Genomic DNA, 23,193 nt, shown 5'->3' on the forward strand with positions numbered 1-23,193 from the left:
CTCGGCTCGACTGTACAACAAAGCCCTTGAGTATGATGCAACCAGTGCTTCAATCAAGTGTTTATATTCGTTGCTCATTTGAACCGTCTCCATAAACATGACGAAACATTGCCGGCTTTTAGAAATATGAAATGCTCTTAGCAGATAAAAGCCTACAAATTCATATCAGTTTGAAGCGTTAGGGAAAAGAACGCCCTGTATCGCTGACAGTTTTGTAAAACGAGCATAAAACATGAGGCATTACTGTAAATGTGGCATGTGAGCTGCGAGACACAGTTTCGTCACTTGTGTGGCTAAATTAAGATGCTTTTCAAAACCTATACAGGTAGTGCACATATACAGCGGGAAAAATAAGTATCTGACACATCTGCATTTTATTAGTAAGGGGATTTCTGAGTGGGCACAAAATTTCCACCAGATGTAGCCATCAAGCCAAATATTGAAATCAGAACATTTAAGTATACAAGTTGAGTCATAATAAATAAAATCTCAAAATATACCATATATACCATACACTAAAAAAAATTATTCATTCAATTTAAGGTGAGCGGTTGCAATCAATTTATTTAAGCTACATTTAAATAAAAGTTTTTTGTTTTGTTTGTATTTTAAATTCTATATTTTTTGTTTAATGTAGCCTAAATAAATTGATTGCGACCACTTACCTTAAAGGGACAAAAAGTAGGATTTTCCCCCATCTAGTGGTGAAATTGTATTTTGCATTCAAACGAATAGTGCACTCTAGCGCCTCGCTTTTCCAAATGCGTGTTTTGCAACTACGATAGCCGTTATGTAATCACTTATGGAGATCACCTTGTCAGTTTCAGCTAGTTCACGTGTTCTGAATGAAAACGCGTTGTGGAAATACGTTGGTAGGCTATTGCTTTTTGTCCCTCTCTGCTATTATAGTTTATCAATACGGCAGAACGACATGGAAGCCTCCTTGGACCCGTTCAATGTAAGTAAAGAGAAGAAATTCAAAGCTTACAAAGAAAAGTCAGATCACTGGTCATTTGACACCAACGAGGACATATTTATGAATAAAGACATTGATTTTGATTAATAAAACCCTACTTACTGTCCTTAAAAATTTTTTTTTTAATTTAATGAATCTTTTTTTTCAGTGTATATATACCATCTTTCCTGTTAAGCTGCTTTGAAGCAATAAACAGCTTTAAAAAAGTGCTATGTAATTAAATGTGACTTGACTCGACTTAATCATCATCCTGTGGAACTGAAAGTACAGAATGTGAAGTTTTCAAGTGACGGTTTGCTCGAGAAAAACATTTGTAAAGCTAAACACTGCAGCTCTGTATGTTTGCTCTGTTAATAAGCATCTCGTGAGGGACTCTTCATCATATAAATAACGCAGTGCCGGCAGCTGGTCATGTCTAATAGCACATATAATGGAAACACTGCTTCTCTCTCTCATCACAGACTCATTTTCCTCATTTGAGTAGTGAGTCACAGCTCAATGACAGAGTCATGTGTAGATGACCCTGTAGGCATCATCTTTAAAGTCAACACTTCACCACTTCTCCCAAGTGTCTTTTTCCTCAAAATCACGGTTTGCTACCAAGTAAAAGAAGGATAGACTATTTTTTTCTTGGCCTGGCCCGTCTCTGGGTCTGTATTCTCTCTGTTTGTAACTTCAAATTAAAAACCTGCATCTCTCAAGGTTACACGTCAACCCTGTAACCATAAAATATTCCCCTTTTAAAGTAATGAACGAGTCCATAAATCAAACACAAAAAGGTTTAATGATGACAGTGTCATCCATTCAAGAAATAACCTTTCCAAGGACAAATCCACTTATTGGTCTGATTTTTCCATATGTATTTTAATGGGATAAATCCAGGCTAAATTTGCGATAAAAAAGATTTTCAACTTACACCCAATCATCATCATGGCCACTGCGAAGATCTTCTCTCCATCTGTGGTGGGAGCAATGTTTCCAAAGCCGATACTGGTCAGACTGGTCATGGTGAAGTATAGAGACGTGATGTAGACCGAATTCTTGGTGGGTCCACCTTCCCATCTTCCTGTCCCGGTGGTGTTAAACCGGTAGGGCGACCCGACGCTCTCGCCCAGCATATAAAGCCAACTGTCCTTTCGTACCTTGTTATTATCCTCATCGATGACCTCATAGTCTCCAATGCTGTACCATATGCAGGCCAGCCAATGGGCGGCCAGTCCGAACACACAAACCAGGAGAACCAAGACAGCCGCTCCATATTCAATGTAGTGATCTAGTTTACGAGCCACCCGGCCCAGACGCAACAGTCGGACCACCTTCAATGAACTAAATAAACTGCTGATACCCTAAGGAACAGAGAGAGAGAGAGAACGAGAGAGTTAAACATACGATATGATACCGCTTTTATGTGCTGATATGGTTTGCAAAGTGGTCTGTATGTCTATTTATATAACTACAGACAAGCACTTTTTCTCAGTGACAAAGTGTTTTCTTGATTCTAAATAAAGTGCATTGTTTCCCCTAGCACAGATTCTCTGCATTTATAAATATGCATAGGCGTCTGCCAAGCCGGTCCTCTGAAATCAACAATATAGAGCGCTGAAACAACTCCTGAGCAGCCAGAACAAAGAGCTCCTCAGATCTGAACAAATACGCTGGGAAATATTCAAACAACGACCAAACTGAATGGGTTTTTTTTGTAATGCCAAGTATGTTTTTGGTGTAGTGTATTATAGATATTTGTATATGGAGACCTCTTTGTCTTTCTGCTCTTAAAGCAAAATGTTCCCTCAATTTTTAAAAGCGTCTGCTAAATGAATAAATGTATTCGTTAATATGCAACCATAAAAATATCAGAATAAACCAGTATTAATAATTACTAGTTATAATGATATCATGTTATACTACTATAAGAACACACACACACACACACACACAGACTTAACAAATAAAGCAGCTTTTCTGAACTATACAAACTATGTACAGAAAATGACATCAATGTACACTTTACAGGTAAATAATAGGGACTTGCAATGGGGAAAGTAAACACAACTATCACATCAACAATGCATTTTTATCATTTCAGTGTTTAATATTTAACATTGGACATTTTTTGTTTGTTTTAAAGTGCTCCAATAAAATAAAATAATAAAATAATTACACTGTCACCAAAAAAAAAGGTCTCTACAACGGTGACTGGGGTGGGACCCTTTTTAAAAGCAGAACTTTGCACCTAAATAGTTTTTATTAGGACCTCAAAGGTACATATTGGTACCAAATGTGTACATATTGGAATCTAAATAGAATATATTAGGACCTTTTTAAAGGGTTAATTTTTTTCTGACATGTACACTGTTAAAAAATATTGCTACCCTAAATGATTAAGTACAATTTAATTGGCTTTAAAGGTAATTTTAACTTACTATTTTAACAATTTTGATCAGTGGTGAGTTGTTGTAACTTAATAAGTTAAAATCTTTTTTTGGTAGGTTAAAGTAAAAATATTTTTAAAAATTAAAGGCGGGGTGCACGCTTTTTTGAGAAACAGGAAGTCGGGCCGAGCACCAAAACACACTTGTAGCTAACAGACATCGTTGCCTGGGTTGCATATGTGTCTATCAAAAGAAGGTCTAGATTCTATTTGTGTAGGGGCGTGTTTGTTTAGGTGATTTCAAATGTCAACATTGGCTTTTAGAGATCGTGCACCCCACCTTTAAATTACATTTCGAAATTTTTGGTTATAGCCAAATATTTTTTACAGTGTATGGGTGACATTGTTCAACTGGAAAATGAAAGACTTTTTACAGTAGCTGTGCTGTATTAACAATAACAAGAAGTTTTGGATACTCTACTATACTATATTTGACCTGCCGCCTATACCAAAGTAAATCAGGAGTGTTTTTGAATTTTTATACGAAAACGCTTGCATACCGACCAATGAACACACACTAACACACACCATACACTAACACACAACAAATTAATGTCTAAATGTCAAAGAAAAACTAATTCTGCAGTACATCTCATTAAAAACATGATACATAATGGTGTATGAGATATACATCAAAGTCTGATCGAGCCCTCGAGGGAGCGTATCAATCAAAGGGAGGGTTTTGAGATGAAAGGCCTACTTGAGTGACAGCTCGATGGTTCCAGTTCTTCATTCCCCCCAACAAACACAGGCAGTGGAAGAGACATGCAAAAAGATAGGAATGAAGAAGAGAAAATAAAATCCAGGGAGATTTGTAGCAAAGCGAAAAAGCAGAGCCGGAAGTGACATAACAGTGGTCGCAGACATTAATAATCAGACATGTTAAGATGACGCAATATTATGACAGAGGTTTCTGAGAAATCATAGGAGCGTAACAAAAAAGATCATTATGTAAACTAAAGTTTTAAAATGAACCACCTGATGAGGATGTAGATAATTTTTTTTAAAACCCGCATGGATCCCGTAGGCCAAAATTTACCTGTACCAGATAACGTTAGAGATGTGTGTGTGTTAAAAGAGATCTGGTCCGGTTGTTTGAGAAAAAGAAATCTTGGCTGTATCTTAATAATTCACTTTGGCTGTATTTACACTGCAGATCTTGGGCCTGTATCTGCTTTTTTGACGACCTTTTAAAAAGAGTAATGTTGACGACATTTTTCAGCATCACATTTTCAATGACGCATTACGCGCTTTGATATGGGAATATCCAATCTGTCCACTTACATTGCGGACGCGAATGCATGTATCCGATTCATATCCGATTTATTTCCACATATGAAACCTATACGCTTTTTTCCTGATTACACGTTCATGGGTCATATATGATCTGTGACACATGAAGGAAAATATCGGAATGTAATCACTTCAAACATGCTATGATAATGCGGCATTTACTGGAGCCAATACTGAAATACACCAAGGGGTCACTTAAAGCTTAAATTAAATTGCATGCATGAGTAACAGTTGTGATAACACATGTTCCTGTAGCTCAACTGGTAAAGCATTATGTTTGCACCACAAAGGTCATTAGATCGATCACAAGAGAAAATGCATAGTGATATAACCTTTGTAAAGCCAAATGCATAAATGTAACGGTGAGTATGGTGTATATTTTGTATCCCTACCGAAAAAAAAACGTCTGTTTTTTGCTATGAGGTACTGATATGAACTCTAATGTTGTCAAATTCGCGTCTACCGGGCTTAGTTGGATGCTAGAACATTTTGAGTGTACTCGCTTTATTCTCGCATGAAAGCCGTGCGTGAAATTCTAGTCATTGAGACATTCACGCGGAAATTTGCGTCATGGGAGGGGCTTCTGCGACTTTGCTCGCTTCCTGTAATCAAGTCACTACTAGAGCAAGTTCCTGATTGGTTATCACAGTGCGTTTTTTTTGCCAAAGTTCAAATTTTTTAACTCGCACGTTTGCCACGGCAACACTCAATTTGCCCCATCCGCGTTAACTAGACGTGCGAATGAGGCAGAATCGTGTCTACCGCGCCACAATAAATGCCTCATTTGCGCCGCAAAACCTCTTAATATTGAAATAACTCGCGCTTGACACCTCTGATGTGAACGCAGCAAGGCGCAAAGTTGACTTTTTGAAAAGTGCCCCAGTGACAGCTACATGGTCCCCATGTTTCATGGCAGTGCACATGTAGAGTTTGTATGGAAAATGAGTGTACTTTTGTTAAATGTCCCATCTGGATTTTACTTCGCTGTCAGAACTTCTTTTTCTGTGATTGATCTGCTAAATTGACAAAACTTGTAAAACATAAACTGCTAAAAACGTGTTTAATAAAAAAAGGAAGCTATTTGGAGAGTGTCTTTTCTGTGGCACTGAAACACAAACATAAATCATCAAATAGCCTACACACCTAATGCTTAAGCACTAAAATGCCTTTCACTAAAATGAATTTGCCCAATGCATCCATTGTATTATAACTACATTTACTTGAAAACAACATGATGTATTGTAATTTCAATCTCGCAAGCATGCAAATTTAAATCCATCCACTTTTGTGTCTTTCCCCATGTGGATAGCTTTATTCCCAAAAAATACATTGCCCAGATAAACAATCCTGGCCTGATATTCAACAGATCCCTGTGATTTGTTTCAAATTCTGACTCCATTTCCTAATGTAAAGAATCTAACGTGTCTGTTTGTTAGGGTTCACCTCGCCGTGAACTTTAATTCGGCCGTTTCCTCCAGTGTTTCGACACAAATCAAAGGGTAAGCAGACACCAGACAGTGCGCATTACTCTCCATCAGAACGGCATCACCTCGGGATCTTATTCACGTCGAGTTGCGTAATTCTCCGAGGATGCTGTTATTTATGGTGGTGCTCTGCGGTTTGGGCTGCTCAAAGCCTGCGCGCCGTGCGCAGACGGATCTGATGAGCTTGATGTAGCTGATGATGCTAAACTGGTGCTGACAGGACCACTGTAACCATATGCCCAGGGGTGAAGATAAAAGTTGCAATCCTGAACGTGTGTGTTAGTGAGAGTGAGTGTGCTGGGATCATATTCATTTGTAACTCGAGTTGCATTCACGTGAATCCGTGTGTGTGTGTGTTAATGTTGTTGCAGTGCATTCCAGCCTAAAAAAACCTATTTCACCTTTTCAGGCGCAAATAAATGTTGAATGCTGAGGAATGCAGGTGCGCCGGGAAGCAAAGAGATCCTGTGTGCGGTGACGGAAATTGATTGTGAGTTCAATTAAATGCAGACGGTTCAGTTTAAATCGTTATACGCTCAGAGATTGATCCGGAAAAAAGCTTTAGCACGGCAGCCCACACCGGCACAAAGAGAGGCACGCACCATTGATTCAGTGCCCGACGACACTGCACTTCCCCGTTTCAAGAGAGACACGGACAAAATCAAAGAGAACGAGGCAATGATCTTTCACTTAAATGAAAATAAAAAGTGAGAATATGATAGCATGGAAACAAACCCTTAGCCTCAGATCAATGAAGGGGTGCGCGTGCGATACGCTCTCACGCTACCCAATCGATATTAATTAGCACCCGAGATTTGCTCCATTACAAGCTTGAATACTATCAGGCACACAGAGCACTCAGACAAACAATGAGTTTAATGCTGCATGCGTGTTATACCAGCACTTGTCAAGCTACGCTCACATTTAATACATATATTAAAGATCTCTTTAATATATCAATTGTTTCTCTTAGACATCAATGTGATGAAATGGGGCACTTATGAAAACTTTGGCTTCGGTCTCCTGGTAATTTTTTTCTAAAAAAAACTCACAAATGTCTCCATTTTAAGAAGAGATCTCAGCAATGCCAAACACTGAGCTCAATCAATAGTCAATATTATTGAAGATTTCAATATTAAACATTTCTCATCGAAATTATAAAAATATAGATTATTTGAGTATAAAATTTACATATATTTTACAGCTCCACATGCTTAAAGGGATAGTTTAACGGGATCCATGATTTACTCATCCTCACGCCATGTATATGATTGATTATATGATTGACAAACACAATTGGAGTTATTATATTATATTAGAATTAGAAATTATATGATCTTATATTAGAAAATTCCCTGGCTGTTTCAAGCTTTATACTCGTAGTAAATGGTGCTTTTGATTTGAAACACAATAAAGTCCATCCATCCTTCGTGCTTGAATGTTACTCTACACGCTTGCCTCATTTAGTATGTGCGATCTATGAATATGCAAATTAGTCCCCGCCTCCACTCTTTCGCACCATGGAACATAGATACATATATACATAGATGCTACATTCCAGTCCATTCTTATGAAATGCATATAAATAGAACGCAGTGTAAATAGTCGTGCAAAATACATACGGCAAATTCCAATTTTGCATGCATATAATATGCCAGTCCTTCCCATTCATGTAATATATCTTTTTGTGTCGTTTAATGTTTTGGTTTAATGTTTTGTTTTTTATTGTCGCTTGGGTTTTGGGGTAAGAAAAACTTCTTGTTAAATAAAATGGCATCTTAACCCAAACCCCAATTGAACCCCAACTTTAAGCAACCATAGTTTAAAGCGTCCATAACACACACTGTTTCTGCGCATCAGATGTTAACCTATAGAGTAGTATTACATCCTTCATATCTCCAAAGAGTCTTTAGTTTTATCAAATTTATAAAAGACAAATTAGCTTTATCGAGTCTTTCCGATAACGTACAGAAAAATTTGGTAGGAGGAGTTACGAGCTGCGGGAGGAGCGAGTCACGAGTCAACACTTTATACAACACTGACTGGATAACTAATGATTCACTACATGTTCGTGTCGTTTATATAATACGCACTTACGCGCCTATTTCCAACATAACAAAGAAGTCTTACTTACCGCATGCAACTCATGACCCGGTTGGGACTTTTCAATAAAATCCAGCATTAAACAAACGCAAAACTCCACTGCTACCCCGGATAAACAAACTTTCTTCTCCTTACATCCAAAAGACACTTCTTCTTTCGTGCCATTGTTGAGTTTGAAGTTTGATATAAATTAGGGCTGTCAAAAGATTAATCGCGATTAATCGCATCCAACATAAAAGTTTGTGTTTACATAGCATATGTGTGTGTACTGTGTATAAATATTATGTATATATAAATACACACACACACATTCATGTATATATTTAAGAAATATTTGCATTTAAATACTGTATATACATTTCTATAATTTATATTATATATAAATATAAATATTTTATATATAAATATAAAAAAAAATTCTTAAATATATACATGATTGGGTGTGTTTTTATATATAAATAATAATTATACACAGTACACACACATATGTTATGTAAGCACAAACTTTTATTTTGGATGCGATTAATCGCGATTAATCTTTTGACAGCCCTAATATAAATCAAAGCTGTCGCGTGAAGTGATGCCTGTAACTTAGCGTCTCGGTTCTCGCTCTCCCGCTGATTGACATGTGGGCGTGCTTTTCCGAGGGACGTGCCCATAAAAACAAGTGATACGTATGGCTTACCCCTGAAACGTCAGCTGGACCCATAATCGAAAAAAAACCTTCTGAAACTTGTACGAACCCTGGCAAAGTGCATTTGGCACAGAAATACTCTGTAACACGTCCAACTGCTTTTTTTTAGAGAACTGAAAGTTTTCTTTTTATCAGTCAAAACTGAGTCATTTTGGGTTATTAATCTTGAGTCTAAATTAGTCTAAATGAGTCTAAACGTTAATGTAAATGACACTGACCTCATCCACGTTCTCAAAGGCGTTGATGACATCATAAGGCAAACAGGACAACAGGTCGATCACAAACCAGGTTTTCAAGTAGTTCATGCGAATGAGTTTGGGGTCTGATATCACTTCGCCGGCCGGTCCCACGAAGGTCGTGTGAAAATTCAGCACAATGTCAACAAGAAAGATCACATCCACAATGCTATCCACAACCAGCCAGGTGACGTTGTTCTGCTTCGTCTTGAATGAGACGTTGTAAGGAACCATTATGGCCGTGTAAAAAGTGAGAATAAGAATGACCCAATCCCAGGTCGTCTTAAAGGCACAATAGTGCAGAATGATATGAGGGGGAGTCTTGGGCGTCTCTTGTTTGTACTGAGGAAGGATATCCGAACCCAGCTGAAGAACCTGCGGGAGAGAGAGGAAAGTCATTTAACTGATCTGATTGATGGTGAGAAGAGAGGAATGATCTGTCTTTGCTGTAATGCTACTCAGTGAGAGATTACCGCAAATAAAAATCACACAGTATTTCATCAGGTCTGTATAACAGATACCGATTCTTCAATCAGATACAGATTCCTGATTCATATACAGATTCTTGATTTATATACAGATTCTTGATTCATACAGTATACTGATTCCTGATTCAGATACAGATTTCTGATCATATAAATAGATTATTGATTTAGATACAGATTCCTTATTCAAATAAGGATTCTTGATTCAAATACAGATTCCTGATTCATATACAGATTCTTGGTTCATACAGTATACTGATTCCTGATCCAGATACAGATTTCTGATCATATAAATAGATTCTTGATTTAGATACAGATTCCTTATTCAAATAAGGATTCTTGATTCAAATAAAGATTCCTGATTCATATACAGATTCTTGATTCATATACAGATTCTTGGTTCATACAGTATACTGATTCCTGATTCAGATACAGATTTCTGATCATATAAATAGATTTTGATTTAGATACAGATTCCTTATTCAAATAAGGATTCTTGATTCAAATAAAGATTCCTGATTCATATACAGATTCTTGATTCATATACAGATTCTTGGTTCATACAGTATACTGATTCCTGATTCAGATACAGATTTCTGATCATATAAATATATTCTTGATTAAGATACAGATTCCTTATTCAAATAAGGATTCTTGATTCAAATACAGATTCCTTATTCATATACAGATTCCTGATTCAGATACAGATTCTTGGTTCATACAGTATACTGATTCCTGATTCAGATACAGATTTCTGATCATATAAATAGATTCTTGATTTAGATACAGATTCCTTATTCAAATAAGGATTCTTGATTCAAATACAGATTCCTGATTCATATACAGATTCCTGATTCAGATATAGATTCCTGATTCAGATACAGATTTCCGATTATATACAGTAGATTCTTGATTCAGATTCCTTATTCAGATTCTTAATTCAAATACAGATTATAGATACAGATTCTTGATTGAAATAAAGTTTCTTGATTCAAATACAGATTCTTAAATCAGATACAGATTCCTGATTCAGATTAAGATTTCTGATTTTATAAACTGATTCTTCATTCATATACAGATTCCTTTTTTAGATACAGATTCCTGATTCTTATAGATTCCTAATACAGATACAGATTTCCGATTATATAAATACAGTAGAGTCTTGATTCATATTCAGATTCTTAATTCAAATAAAGTTTTTGATTCAAATACAGATTCTTAAATCAGATACTGACTCCTTATTCAGTTGCAGCTTTCTTATTCAGATACAGATTCCTGATTTAGAAAAAGATTTCTGATTTTATAAACGATTTTTCATTCATATACAGATTCCTTTATTAGATGCAGATTCCTGATTCATATACCGATCCCTGATTCAGATATAAATTCCTGATAAAGATTCAGATTCCTAATACAGATACAGATTTCCGATTATACAGTATAAATACAGTAGACTCTTGATTCATATTCAGATTCTTAAATCAGATACAGACTCCTTATTCAGATGCAGCTTCCTGAATCAGATAAAGATTTCTGATTTTAAAACTGATTCTTCATTCATATACAGATTCATTTTTTAGATACAGATTCCTGATTCAGATATAGATTCCTGATAAAGATACAGATTCCTAATACAGATAGAGATTTCAGATTATATAAAAACAACTGATTCTTCATTCATATACAGATTCCTTTTTTATACAGATTCCTAATTCCAATAAGGATTCTTGATTCAAATACAGATTCCTGATTCAGATATAGATTCCTGATACAGATACAGATTCTTGATTTAAATAAAGTTTCTTGATTCAAATACAGATTCCTGATTCAGATTTTTGATTTAAATAAAGTTTCTTGATTCAAATACAGATTCTTAAATCAGATACAGATTCTTGATTCAAATGCAGATTCTTGATTCATTTAAAGATTCCTTATTGAGACTGAGATACAGATCCTTTAATTAAATACAGACTCCTCATTCAGATGCAGCTTCCTTATTTTCTGATTCAGATAAAGATTCAATTCTAAAAATTTGGCCTACGCCCAAATTGATTTGTAGACCCTGTATTAAAACTATTTAGAAACATCCCCCTTCACACACACACTGTATCTTATTAATCTCACTGCAGGTAATGGTGTGTAGTGGGAATACTCAGTATGAGATGATTGCTGTCCTAGTGTTAGTTTGATCTTGACATGACTGGGATGCTGACACACACCAGAGTCACTCACAGGTGTAACACACACACCCACACACAGATGTACCTCTGCAAGGCGTGAGTGTTTATGCACATTTTCTCCCTTGTGTACGGTGGGCTGGAGTTGCTGTATGACCCCTCTACTGCTTGTAAGAGCCCTGGTCAAACGTGCAAACTTTCCCCAACCTGCACACAGATCACACACATTTAGGAATTCGGCAGATGTTTTTATCCAAAACAATTTTAAATGCAATAGACAGTTTATTTATCAGTATGTTTGTTCCTGGGGACTGAACCCATGACCCTTGCTCTGCTAAAGCAGTGCTTTACCAATAATAAAAAAATAAACATTCATATTTCAATGCTTGTAAACTACAGAGGTTGTGAGATGAAATCATATATATATAATACATCTGGACAAGTCGTACCTTTTGAAGAGTCGTCCTCGATTGGCTGTTTGAATGCTGTGATGTCACTAAACGTACACAGGAAAAGGACAACTTTCTCTTGTTCGTTCCGTATAGGTGCAATTTTTACAAAAAACCATACCGGTGTTCCTGAAATAAAGACACACATTTAAATATCCTCTACCTGTATGCACCTCCATGTGTCAATGTGTGTAAATCTGACATCCCAGAAAAACCTATTTCTCTGTTTGTCTTGTTTCTGTTTTACACGCTCATGCATATTCAGGAGGAAGATATTAACATAACAAATTTATGCACCAGGACTGTCATGTTCCTGCTCCCAAAACTCACAGCTCAGTGTTGTGTGCATCTGTTTGTGTTTGTTTGTGCAGATGTTGTGCTTACGGTTTTTCTTGTACATCAAGATCTCGAACGAGTTCATCTCATAGTTCTCGAAAGTCAGCCGTACTTTCTCACACGTGTCTTTGTCTGTGAGCTCTCCGTACATAAAGCTGAGAGAGGAAACAGATCGATACGTTCCAAATTAAATTCAGAAGCATTCTGGGCATTCGGAAAACGTGTGGATGAGTAAAAGATGCACTACTTTCTCGTTCAGTTTAAAATATTACTTCAATAATATAATAGGAAGGATAACAGTTCTTGTTTAATGTCAATAAAAACATAGTTGTGCATTATTGATGGGGCCATGGATAAGGTATACATCACATAATAAAGCATGAGAGTCATTGTACTTAAGTGTCTAATCAAAAGGAAATGATTTACAGGTTCTGCTGGATCATGATGGCCAAATAAAAGTTTACTGAAAACACGTTAAGCGTAATGGAGAGCAGATAAAATGCTAATGTTCAACAGAGGTTCAACAAATGTGTTTCTCTCCGAGGTGTCTGTTATGTGACTCTAATGAGCTTGTCTTGTGTTTGGCAAATCAGGAGAAAGCCAAAGTTTGAAGCTTGCTGGCTCAAAGCTTTCATCAACTACATAGTAAAGAAGAAAGGCACTTTTCCCATTACTACTGACATCAGTAATTCAACATCTACACAGACTGCCCTGTATGACATTTAGCAACACAATGAAATTAGGCAAAAATCACACAGTATTTCATCAGGTCTGTATAACAGATACTGATTCTTCAATCATATACAGATTCCTGATTCATATACAAATTCTTGATTTATATACAGATTCTTGATTCATACAGTATACTGATTCCTGATTCAGATACAGATTTCTGATCATATAAATAGATTCTTGATTTAGATAAAAATTCCTAATTCAAATAAAGATGCTTGATTCAAATACAGATTCCTGATTCATATACAGATTCTTGATTCATACAGTATACTGATTCCTGATTCAGATACATATTCCTGACACAGATTTCTGATCTTATAAATAGATTCTTGATTTAGATACAGATTCCTTATTCAAATAAGGATTCTTGATTCAAATACAGATTCCTGATTCATATACAGATTCCTGATTCAAATATAGATTCCTGATTCAGATGCAGATTTCCGATTATATAAATACAGTAGATTCTTGATTCAGATTCCTTATTCAGATTCTTATTTCAAATACAGATTAGAGATACAGATTCTTGATTGAAATAAACTAAAGTTTCTTGATTCAAATCACTGATCTATATAAATGACTGGATTGCGCATGACGTCACACTTGTGAAGCTACCGCGCCGCCATGTTGGTATACCCAAACGTTCTGTTAAATCAATGGACGTTATCAGATTTTAATGATAAAACATCACTTTCTCGTCTTCGTTTTTATAAGTGAAGTTTCCCTATACAACTATACCTATTATTACAACACAAACGTCCTAAGCATGTAAATAGTTATTTACTGAAAGTTGTACATTTTGCGTTTTAATCAGTTATTATATATTCATCTTTATTACAGTATCAGATCAGCAGACATACGCAGCATATTTAGTATTTATGACAATAAACGTGCTCATTCTGAAATCTAAATAAATAATCATGCTTTGCACCGTATGTGCATGTAATAATTTGCTAGTTTTGTAATTATGTTATCTAAACTTTCAAGTTACCTAAACTTATTTAGAGAAACAACGCTGACCGTCACCGTGTAGCTGAATGTCAAAAAAACTTTATTTATACCCGTGTCATTAACAAATGCGGCAGACACACTCACCCTAACGGTTTTTTATAAATCCATTATCCTGCCCGATTAAAACATAAACATTGCAAATAACACCAGAACTAACAAATAATTTACGTACACATATCCTAAAATTAATATTGTGTAACTAATACGCTGTAAAGGGGGTACATTTTGATCATGATTTTGAATGGAAGTCAATGACGCCCTCTGCCGGTTGGGTATACCAAGATGGCCGCTCGAACTCTGCGCTGGCTTCACCTCACGCAGTTACGTCAAGCGTTCTATGCGCAATCCAGTCATTTATATAGATCAGTGATTCAAATACAGATTCTTAAATCAGATACAGACTCCTCATTCAGATGCAGCTTCCTTATTCAGATACAGATTCCTGATTCAGATAAAGATTTCTGATTTTATAAACTGATTCTTTACTCATATACAGATTCCTTTATTAGATGCAGATTCCTGATTCATATACCGATCCCTGATTCAGATATAAATTCCTGATAAAGATACAGATTCCTAATACAGATACAGATTTCGTACGACCACATTTGTAAGTTTTTGTATGATTTGCTTTCATCATATATAATTGTTGGATCTACCAGTTCAACATGATTGAATCAAGTTTTCTTAAAAAAAAATTATGTCAATTTATGTTAATTTTAAGAAAAGCTAATTTAATCATGTGCAGCCGATGTCCAGAAGTTTTTTCAGCATATATTTGGGTTACATTATAATTTTGTCTAATAATTGTATGTTTTTGTACTATTTGCTTTCACTCCGTGACGTTGGGGTTAGAGGCGGGGTTTAATTAAAGTTTTTTTCGAATAATTGTACGCTTTTGTATAATTTGCTTTCGCCCCCTGACGATGGTGTTAGGGGCGGGGTTTCATTATAGTTTTTTCTAGTAATTGTATGTTTTTGTACGATTTGCTTTTTCCCTGTGACGTTGGGATTAGGGGCAGGGTTTAGTTATTGTTTTTTTAATAATTGTACGTTTTTGTACAATTTACTTTTGCCCTGTGATCCTGGGGTTAGGGGCGGGGTTTAATTAAAGTTTTTTTCTAATAATTGTACGCTTTTGTATAATTTGCTTTCGCCCCCTGACGATGGTGTTAGATGCGGGGTTTTTCATAGTGTTTTCTAGTAATTGTACGTTTTTGTATGATTTGCTTTTTCCCTGTGACGTTGGGATAAGGGGCAGGGTTTAGTTATTGTTTTTTTTAATAATTGTAAGTTTTTGTACAATTTACTTTTGCCCTGTGATTCTGGGGTTAGCGGCGGGGTTTAATAATAGTTTTTTCTAATAATTGTTTTACAAATTGCTTTTTAGAAGTTTTTTCAGTGTATATTTGGGTTACATTATAACTTTATTAATAATTAATAATAATTGTAATAATTAATTAATAATTGTAAATGCTGGGGTTAGCGACAGGGTTTAATTATAGTTTTTTCTAATACTTTTTGTACAATTTGCTTTCATCCCATGACGTTGGGGTTAGGGGCAGGGTTGAATTATTTTTTATATAATTGTACGTTTTTGTATACCTTACTTTTGCCTTGTGACGTTGGGGTTAGGGGCAGGGTTTAATTATTGGTTTCTATTTCTAATAATTGTACACTTTTGTACAATTCACTTTGTATGTATTCATGCGAATTAGCCAACTCCTATAATACGTACGAATTCCTGTTAGGCTGGATTTAGTAAGCAATAAAATATATGCATTCACTGGGTTTTGAAAAAAAGTTTCTATTTTGCATTTTTATAAAACAAATTGTGGATTCATGAAAATTGAAAGTTATTAGAAAAATAACATGAATTTAAAAAGATTTCCAGTATTGCTTTCATGACAGCATGCACTTGAGCTGGCATGGGCTTCACAGGTTTGTGCAACATCTGCTGATCCATGTAATCCCAGCATGATTTGACAATGTTCCAAAAAGCATCTTGTGCGCTTCAAAGAAAGCAAAGGACCTTTTGCACAAAATAACTAACACAGTCAATGTCAAGCATTTGCTTATTTGACCTTTTTATTACTCTATTTATATTCTGCTGTATAAACTGGACTAAAGAAATCTGCTGAAGTACACTGAACACGTGACTTTATCCTGTAGAGATATAATATTTATGAGTATTTCTTTGCACTTTCAACTCCAGACAATGTATTTTGTATGTAGTGTATTAATCTGTATGAAGTGTATAGGTACACTACACTACAGTACTGTACCATACACTGTCAGGAAAAAAGGCACAAAAGCTGTCACCATTTTAAAAAAAGTACACCTTTTTGAAATCACAGCTTGCACGACTTTTAAAAGTTGGCATAAAAATAATGGGTGTGAAACAATATACATCACTTGAATCTATTTATGAGTTTTTGGTTTTAAAGAGTGTAAACACATTTGTGAGTGACTCATTGTGATGTTTATGTAATGCATGTGCTTCATATCATGAGTCTAGTTTGTAAACTCAATCATTATCAAATGAGAACCTTGCAATATTCTCTGTCTTACTTCCTTTCACAGACCTGTAAAAAATGCCATCAACATGCTTACTATAGGAAACCACCCCATTAACACAAAGTATATACAAAGTCTGATACCTGCAAGTGCTGCTTTTCTGCATGACCTCTGCGCGATGGTACCCGGACAGCTTACAAAAGCCATCGTTGCTGTAGACGATGGGCCAGTCTACGATCTGAGCGTTCCCCAGCACAAAGTTTGTATCTGTAAAGAGAGCAGAGGAAGGTGTGGGGGAAGCAGGTGAGAGGAACCAGGCACAAAACAAACGCTACAAAAAAAGCAAGAGGTCGGTTGCTATAGTAATGAGGCAGGATGGGTGGACACTGTCACGGCAGTCCAAAGCCACAGATGTGACAAGTTTACAACGACGGTGAATGTTTCAAGCTTTTTTATTGGTCTATAACTGACATGGTTACACACAGCAGTGTTGCTATAGCAGATAAACCACTCCCACATTACGCTACAGTCCCAATAAAACTGAAATAACAAGCTTCTCTTTAAATCTCAGCTTTAACATTCGGTCCTCTTGTATATATGCCTTATAGGGTTGGACACATGATGCTTAAAGAAAGGTTTTAAGGTCCCAACATGACATTGATCCACACTGTAAAAAAAGATTTGTTGGTTCAACTTAAAAAAGCAAGTTACCTGGTTCCCTTTAAATTTTGAGTTAATTTAACTTAAAAATATTAGTTAACTTGTAAAAATAATTGTGTGAACCAGTGACAAAGGGGTTTATGATAAAAGAGACCCCTGCGTTTGCCAGATACTCACTTAATCTCATGTGTAATCACCCATACGGCAAAAAAATAACATTTCTCTGGCCAAAAATATATTTTAAATATATGCTAAATACATTTTGTAGAAAGTAATGCTCAATTAAATATATTTTTGAATTTGGAAATATATTTAGTTTTAACCTTCATATATCAAGATATGTATAAAAATTTATTTCAGGGGCAAGCAAATACATTTGTAATTTTACATCCCATATGGCAAAACAATTTTCTCTGCCAAGATATATTTGAAATATATCCTAAATAAGTTAAATTTATAAAGTGTATTTTTGAAGTTAAAAATATATTTAATTTGAACCTTTTTTGTTTACATGTTCAGAACATAAATAAAGTTTTTCTTCCAGTGCAAGGTTTAAAATGTATTTATTTAAAAAAACAAATGCCCAGAAAATATATCTATGAAAATTATATTTTGTAAATATATTTAAGCAAATATATTTTTTGGCCTTTTATTGTATATTTTGAAATCTATTTTTTTTTAATTAGTGTCTATTTTTGAGCGTCTCTTTTATCATAAACATAAATATAAAGTCGGGTTTGCCCAAAATGTGTCTGTGAAGTTTCAGCTCAAAATACCCCACAGATCATTTATTACAGCATGTCCAAAATGACCCTATTAGGATGGGAGCAGAAATGCGCTGTTTTAATGTCTGTACCTTTAAATGCAAATGAGCTACAGCTCCTCACTCCCTTACAAACAGACAGTGAGCGCTTATTGAGTTAAAATAGATCTGATTAATACAGTCTGAGACAATAGTATCTAGTAGACATAGTACAAGTCACAGAGGGTGGAAAATATGGTAATGCAGGACTGTAAGTGGGCGGGGCTTTATCGATGAGAATCAAAACAGCATGTCTAATGAGACTGCTTTGGTTTAATGAGGATTAAAAAAGGAGCGGGTGGATTTTTTTAATCTTAGGGTGGTTGTGTTCACACACTGCACACACACATTATGTCCAAACACCTTGTAAAAGTGGATTTTGCATAATAGGTGCCCTTTAAGGCAACCAGGTAACTTACTTTTTTTAAGTTGAACCAACTTATTTTAAACAAACCAAATTGTAAACTGCTGTATTTACTAAATTCATGCAGGGCTGTAGCACAAAATAATTTTTGAGATGTTTTCTTAAAAGCAATTACACAAGATGACTTATATAACAACTACATAATCTGCCTTTCACCTGTCTGAAAAAGTATCTCTCAAAAGTAAAAAGCACTTTTTTTGGTCATACATAAACAGGACCCTGTCTGTAAAATCCAGGTTAAAGTCTCATTATCAAATTACTGAGATTTGTAGCATCAAAGTTTGATTTCAGTAATTGATTTCACATTCATTTTAATCTTTGACATGATCTTACTCAGTCAATATTAAACATATCAAGGTTATATTTTTACACAGTGTCCTTTAAATGATGTAGCAAACAGTAAATGACCAAAACGGGCATGGTCCCAAATTTTCCTTTGTTGTCTAATTAGGTAGTTCTTGGCCACCTTAAGGTGCAATGTGGACCAGGCTTAATGTCAATAAGGCTAAACCAAACAACACATCTGACAATAATAATCCTGTGAGAAATCAACTAACTATACCCTCCCTAACACCCTTACACATAATTAAAAGTCATCTTGTGTCATTCTGGAGTGTCACACAGTCAATTTCAATAATACTGCCAATACACATGAGAGTATGTTGAGAAAACCGTGCCAGGGTCACCCCACGTCTCCCTGACACATAGATTTCCTAGGTAGTGGGCTTCATCCAAGTACCCTTGCTGTAACCTTTCCTATGACATCTGTCAATGTTGTTGTGTTAGCATCTAGCGTGTTAAGCATCTATCAGGCCGATAAGCTGACTCTTCTGATTTAGCGACTGCTGAGTAAGCCAGTGGCACTTTTAACAAAGTGTATCTCAAAGCTTGAGCGAGCTCACGGTAACATTATACCACCTGTAATCCGATATAAGTGAATTAAAAACATTTAGTCTGTCACAAGTGAGAGCCCCTTTCAATCCTTCGTAATGTGAAGACTGTAATCACAATGACTAAAAAGCTTTCATGAAGTCATTTATGCATATGAACACTATTAAAAAAGAGAACAATATAGCGTGCAACTAATCAAAAATAATCAATGCAATAGAGGCGTGATATTTTTGACATCATAAAATGTGTCCTTCACCTCATTCAGACATCATGAAATGAATAGCAACGTTTTTCATGTTGACTATAGACATGACAGGTACACACATAGACACACAAAGGGCCCAAAATTAACATCTGCCAATGGCATTTAAATTCAGAAAATTGACTGTAAATATTTTTTTGCTTCCAATAAACTGTATTTTGCATCATTTTTAATAACATTTATATTTTTAGATGCTCTAAACTGTAAAAAATAGTTTTGCACTTAAATTATTAAGTTAAATCAACTTGGATTTACAGGTCATTTAAACTGTACTGACTAGTAAGTTGATGTAACTTAAACAAAAACAAAGGTGACATAAGTAGCAAATTCATCTTAATTTAATAAGTTACAGTGACTAAGTACTTGTCAAGATAGTTGAAATGACTTGTTGATTAAACTTAAAAATGTAAGTGCAAAAAGATTTTTACAGTGTAGTCAATCTCAGTTTAACTTAAAGCATAAGACCTTGATTTTCACTGTAAAAAAGCAGCATTTTTGTCAAATCAACTTATGTCAACATGTTACTTTAACTTAACAAATTAAGTTTAATAATTCCATCTTGTTTTTATAAGTCACAAGCCAAAACTTAAAATAGTAGGTAAAATTAACTTATTAAAATAACTTAACATATTTTACTAATTAATTTCATGCTGCATTTTTTTACAGCTGTTTCTTTTACTAGACAGACTTTTTAACTAAGAAAAATGTTGTTAGAAGTCGTAACAAATAATATGTGTTTGCTTTTACATCACACTTTGCTGCCTTAAACTTTTTTGTTAAATCAACTCAGATTTACTAGTCATGTCAACTTACTATTATTTAACTTGAGATGAGTTGTTATAACTACAGGTGAGTTGTTATAACTTATAAAATATAGTTGAAAAAGTCAACTTAATTTTATAAGTTGTAACAACTCATCTCTTGTCAATATAAATAATAGTAAGTTGACATGACTTGTAAATCTGAGTTGATTTAACAAAAAATTTTAAGGCAGCAAAGTATTTTTACAGTGCAATTTTGACCGACTTTTAAACCATTTAATTTCTTTACATTGCTAATTCACTTTTTTTGGCTTTTGACAAGTGTTCATTTTGGTCCCCGCATTCACACATTTCTATACTATATTGCTAATGCCTCTTAAAAGGAAATATGAGATGAATTCCTGTTCTAACAGTCCAAACTAAAATGCCAGTATTAAAATGTATAACGTGTATAATAAACAGTTCATTTGAGCACAGTTCTTCTCTATTGAGCATAAACACAGCACGTACACTCCACGCTAAACACGCTTAAAAGTGTATTAAACAAACACACACGTGGACGCACACGCAGCACTATGTAGGGAAAACGTTCCATGCCAACATTTGTTATTTTACAGCACATTCTGTCAACGCTGAATGAGGACCTGGGATCAAAATCTACATGGCTGTTGTCACCATTTTGACTATGTCTTCAACTATCAGCAGCATTTTAAGACCTTTTACAAAGCAAAAGAGTTTAATAAAGCTTTATATTCAAACTATCAGTTTGTAAATTAACAGAAATTGGTATAGAACAATCTTCAATGTTGGGAAGATAGATAGAGAGGGAGGAAAGGATAAGATAAAGCAAAAGAGAGAGAGAGAGAGAGAGAATGGGAAGATATGTGTTCAGCTCAATGAGGTTTATACCTGTGTGTCTATGTGATAATGTCCAAACTGGAAGTTAAAGAAAACAGAAAAAGAGTTAAAATAACAAACACGCACAGAGGAAAAGCCAGTTTCCGTCCTCATCTGAGGTTTATCATTTATCCTCTTGGTCTTTTCCAGAAAACCCATGTGACCGTGGGGGTCATACACACATGCTTAAGGGGTTTTATAGAAGTTATAATAAAAAGAGAAAAAAGTTTTATGTTTTCAAAAGATGGCAGAGAGCTGGCGATAGATCTATAAGGCGTAAGAGCTGCTTGCTACCCACCGAAGGTCTCTTATTCCTGATAAACTGGGAGTTTTTAAGACCTCTGGTCAGTTTAAGGGACTATATGTCTCTAATATAAAAAGCACTGTTGGATAAATATCAAAAACAGAGATCTGTTTCTATTTTCAGGATCTTGTAAGGACACAGCGTGATGTCACAGATAGTGATGCTGAAGATGTTCAATCAATGTTCAACCTTTCAGCAGTCTTAAATATTAATCATTATTAAATATTAATTTAAAGTAAAGTTTTTCCTATTCCCAAAAAACATACAGATGACGAACAGCAGGGTCAATATAATCTCAAAATCAGCATAAGCACGTGCTTAATACGTACTTTAAATATATTCTTTTTTTATCATTTACAAACATTTGGTTTATAAATATAAAGCTTGTAAATGAATCACAAACACTGATAATTATGCACATTTATTTAAATTGTAACTTAATTATTTTTTTAATTTCTACATTTGTATGACAACTAGCCTTAAAACCGACTATAGCCTATTAATTCCTATTTATAAATCTATCCTGATTTCTTTTAATTTGTCACGTGAATAAATCGATTTTAACTTTCTGTGTCATAGTTGTAGACACAAAAGTATGTATTAATGTATGTAAATGGTTGCTATAAGTATCCGAACTTTTTTCTTTCTTTAATGTCTGCGACACTACAGCGCTTGTTATCATCTCATTATATGTGCGCAGCGTTGAATGCGCGTCTGTTGGATGTAGTGGTGAGTCTTACCGTTAGACCGGCGGACAATATTCTCCAAAAAAGTGTTTTGTGGAGCCACGAGTCCTCTTCGTCCCCCGGCCATCGCGGCGGGTCATGCGCTCCAGTCAGAACCCGGACCGGTCAGCATGAAGCACCCGCAAACGTCTCAGGTGTGTCTGTTGTCCACATACCGCAGCCGCATCCAGTGATGTGTGGACCCGGGGCTCTTCTCTCTTCTCCTCATCGATCCTCTGCGGTCGGGTTAGACTGAAGAAACAGCGCCATCTTCTGACTCACACGTGAAGCAGCAGCCTGAATCCAGAGGTGGCGCTGTTTCCATTCAAGATGCACGTGCTTGCCATCTGCTGGGGTTTAAAAAACAATTTTTTTTCCTACAAATGACTTATAAACATTATGTCAATCAAACTGATGGCGTCGGTTGCTTAAATTCCTCATAAAAATTTTTTATTAATGGCCTACACTTTTTACTTATTTGACACAACAAACAAAAAAGCTAAACTTTTCAATTGTAGACTTGAAATGCATTTGTTTCAC

At 35.3% G+C, this 23,193-nt stretch overlaps 1 protein-coding gene across 2 annotated transcripts in view; it reads right to left on the reverse strand.

The window, feature by feature from the left end:
- kcnh1a (potassium voltage-gated channel, subfamily H (eag-related), member 1a) overlaps positions 1–22,888 on the reverse strand; it is a 61,144-nt gene extending 38,256 nt beyond the window's left edge. Inside the window, exons 1-8 of one of the 2 annotated variants that reach the window (XM_065288202.2) lie at positions 22,669–22,888; positions 21,637–21,663; positions 17,071–17,194; positions 12,713–12,819; positions 12,329–12,457; positions 11,968–12,086; positions 9,200–9,592; positions 1,893–2,322 (exon numbers count right to left, since the gene is read on the reverse strand). In XM_065288202.2, coding sequence (XP_065144274.1) covers positions 1,893–2,322; positions 9,200–9,592; positions 11,968–12,086; positions 12,329–12,457; positions 12,713–12,819; positions 17,071–17,194; positions 21,637–21,663; positions 22,669–22,741 — 1,402 coding nt within the window. In that variant the 5' untranslated portion in view covers positions 22,742–22,888. The remainder of the gene's footprint in view (positions 1–1,892; positions 2,323–9,199; positions 9,593–11,967; positions 12,087–12,328; positions 12,458–12,712; positions 12,820–17,070; positions 17,195–21,636; positions 21,664–22,668) is intronic. The other variant, XM_065288203.2, reaches the window with a different exon arrangement.
- Between the last annotated feature and the right edge of the window lie 305 nt (positions 22,889–23,193).

This window comes from Paramisgurnus dabryanus, chromosome 17 (assembly GCF_030506205.2).
Source record: "Paramisgurnus dabryanus chromosome 17, PD_genome_1.1, whole genome shotgun sequence".
Lineage (NCBI taxonomy): Eukaryota > Metazoa > Chordata > Actinopteri > Cypriniformes > Cobitidae > Paramisgurnus > Paramisgurnus dabryanus.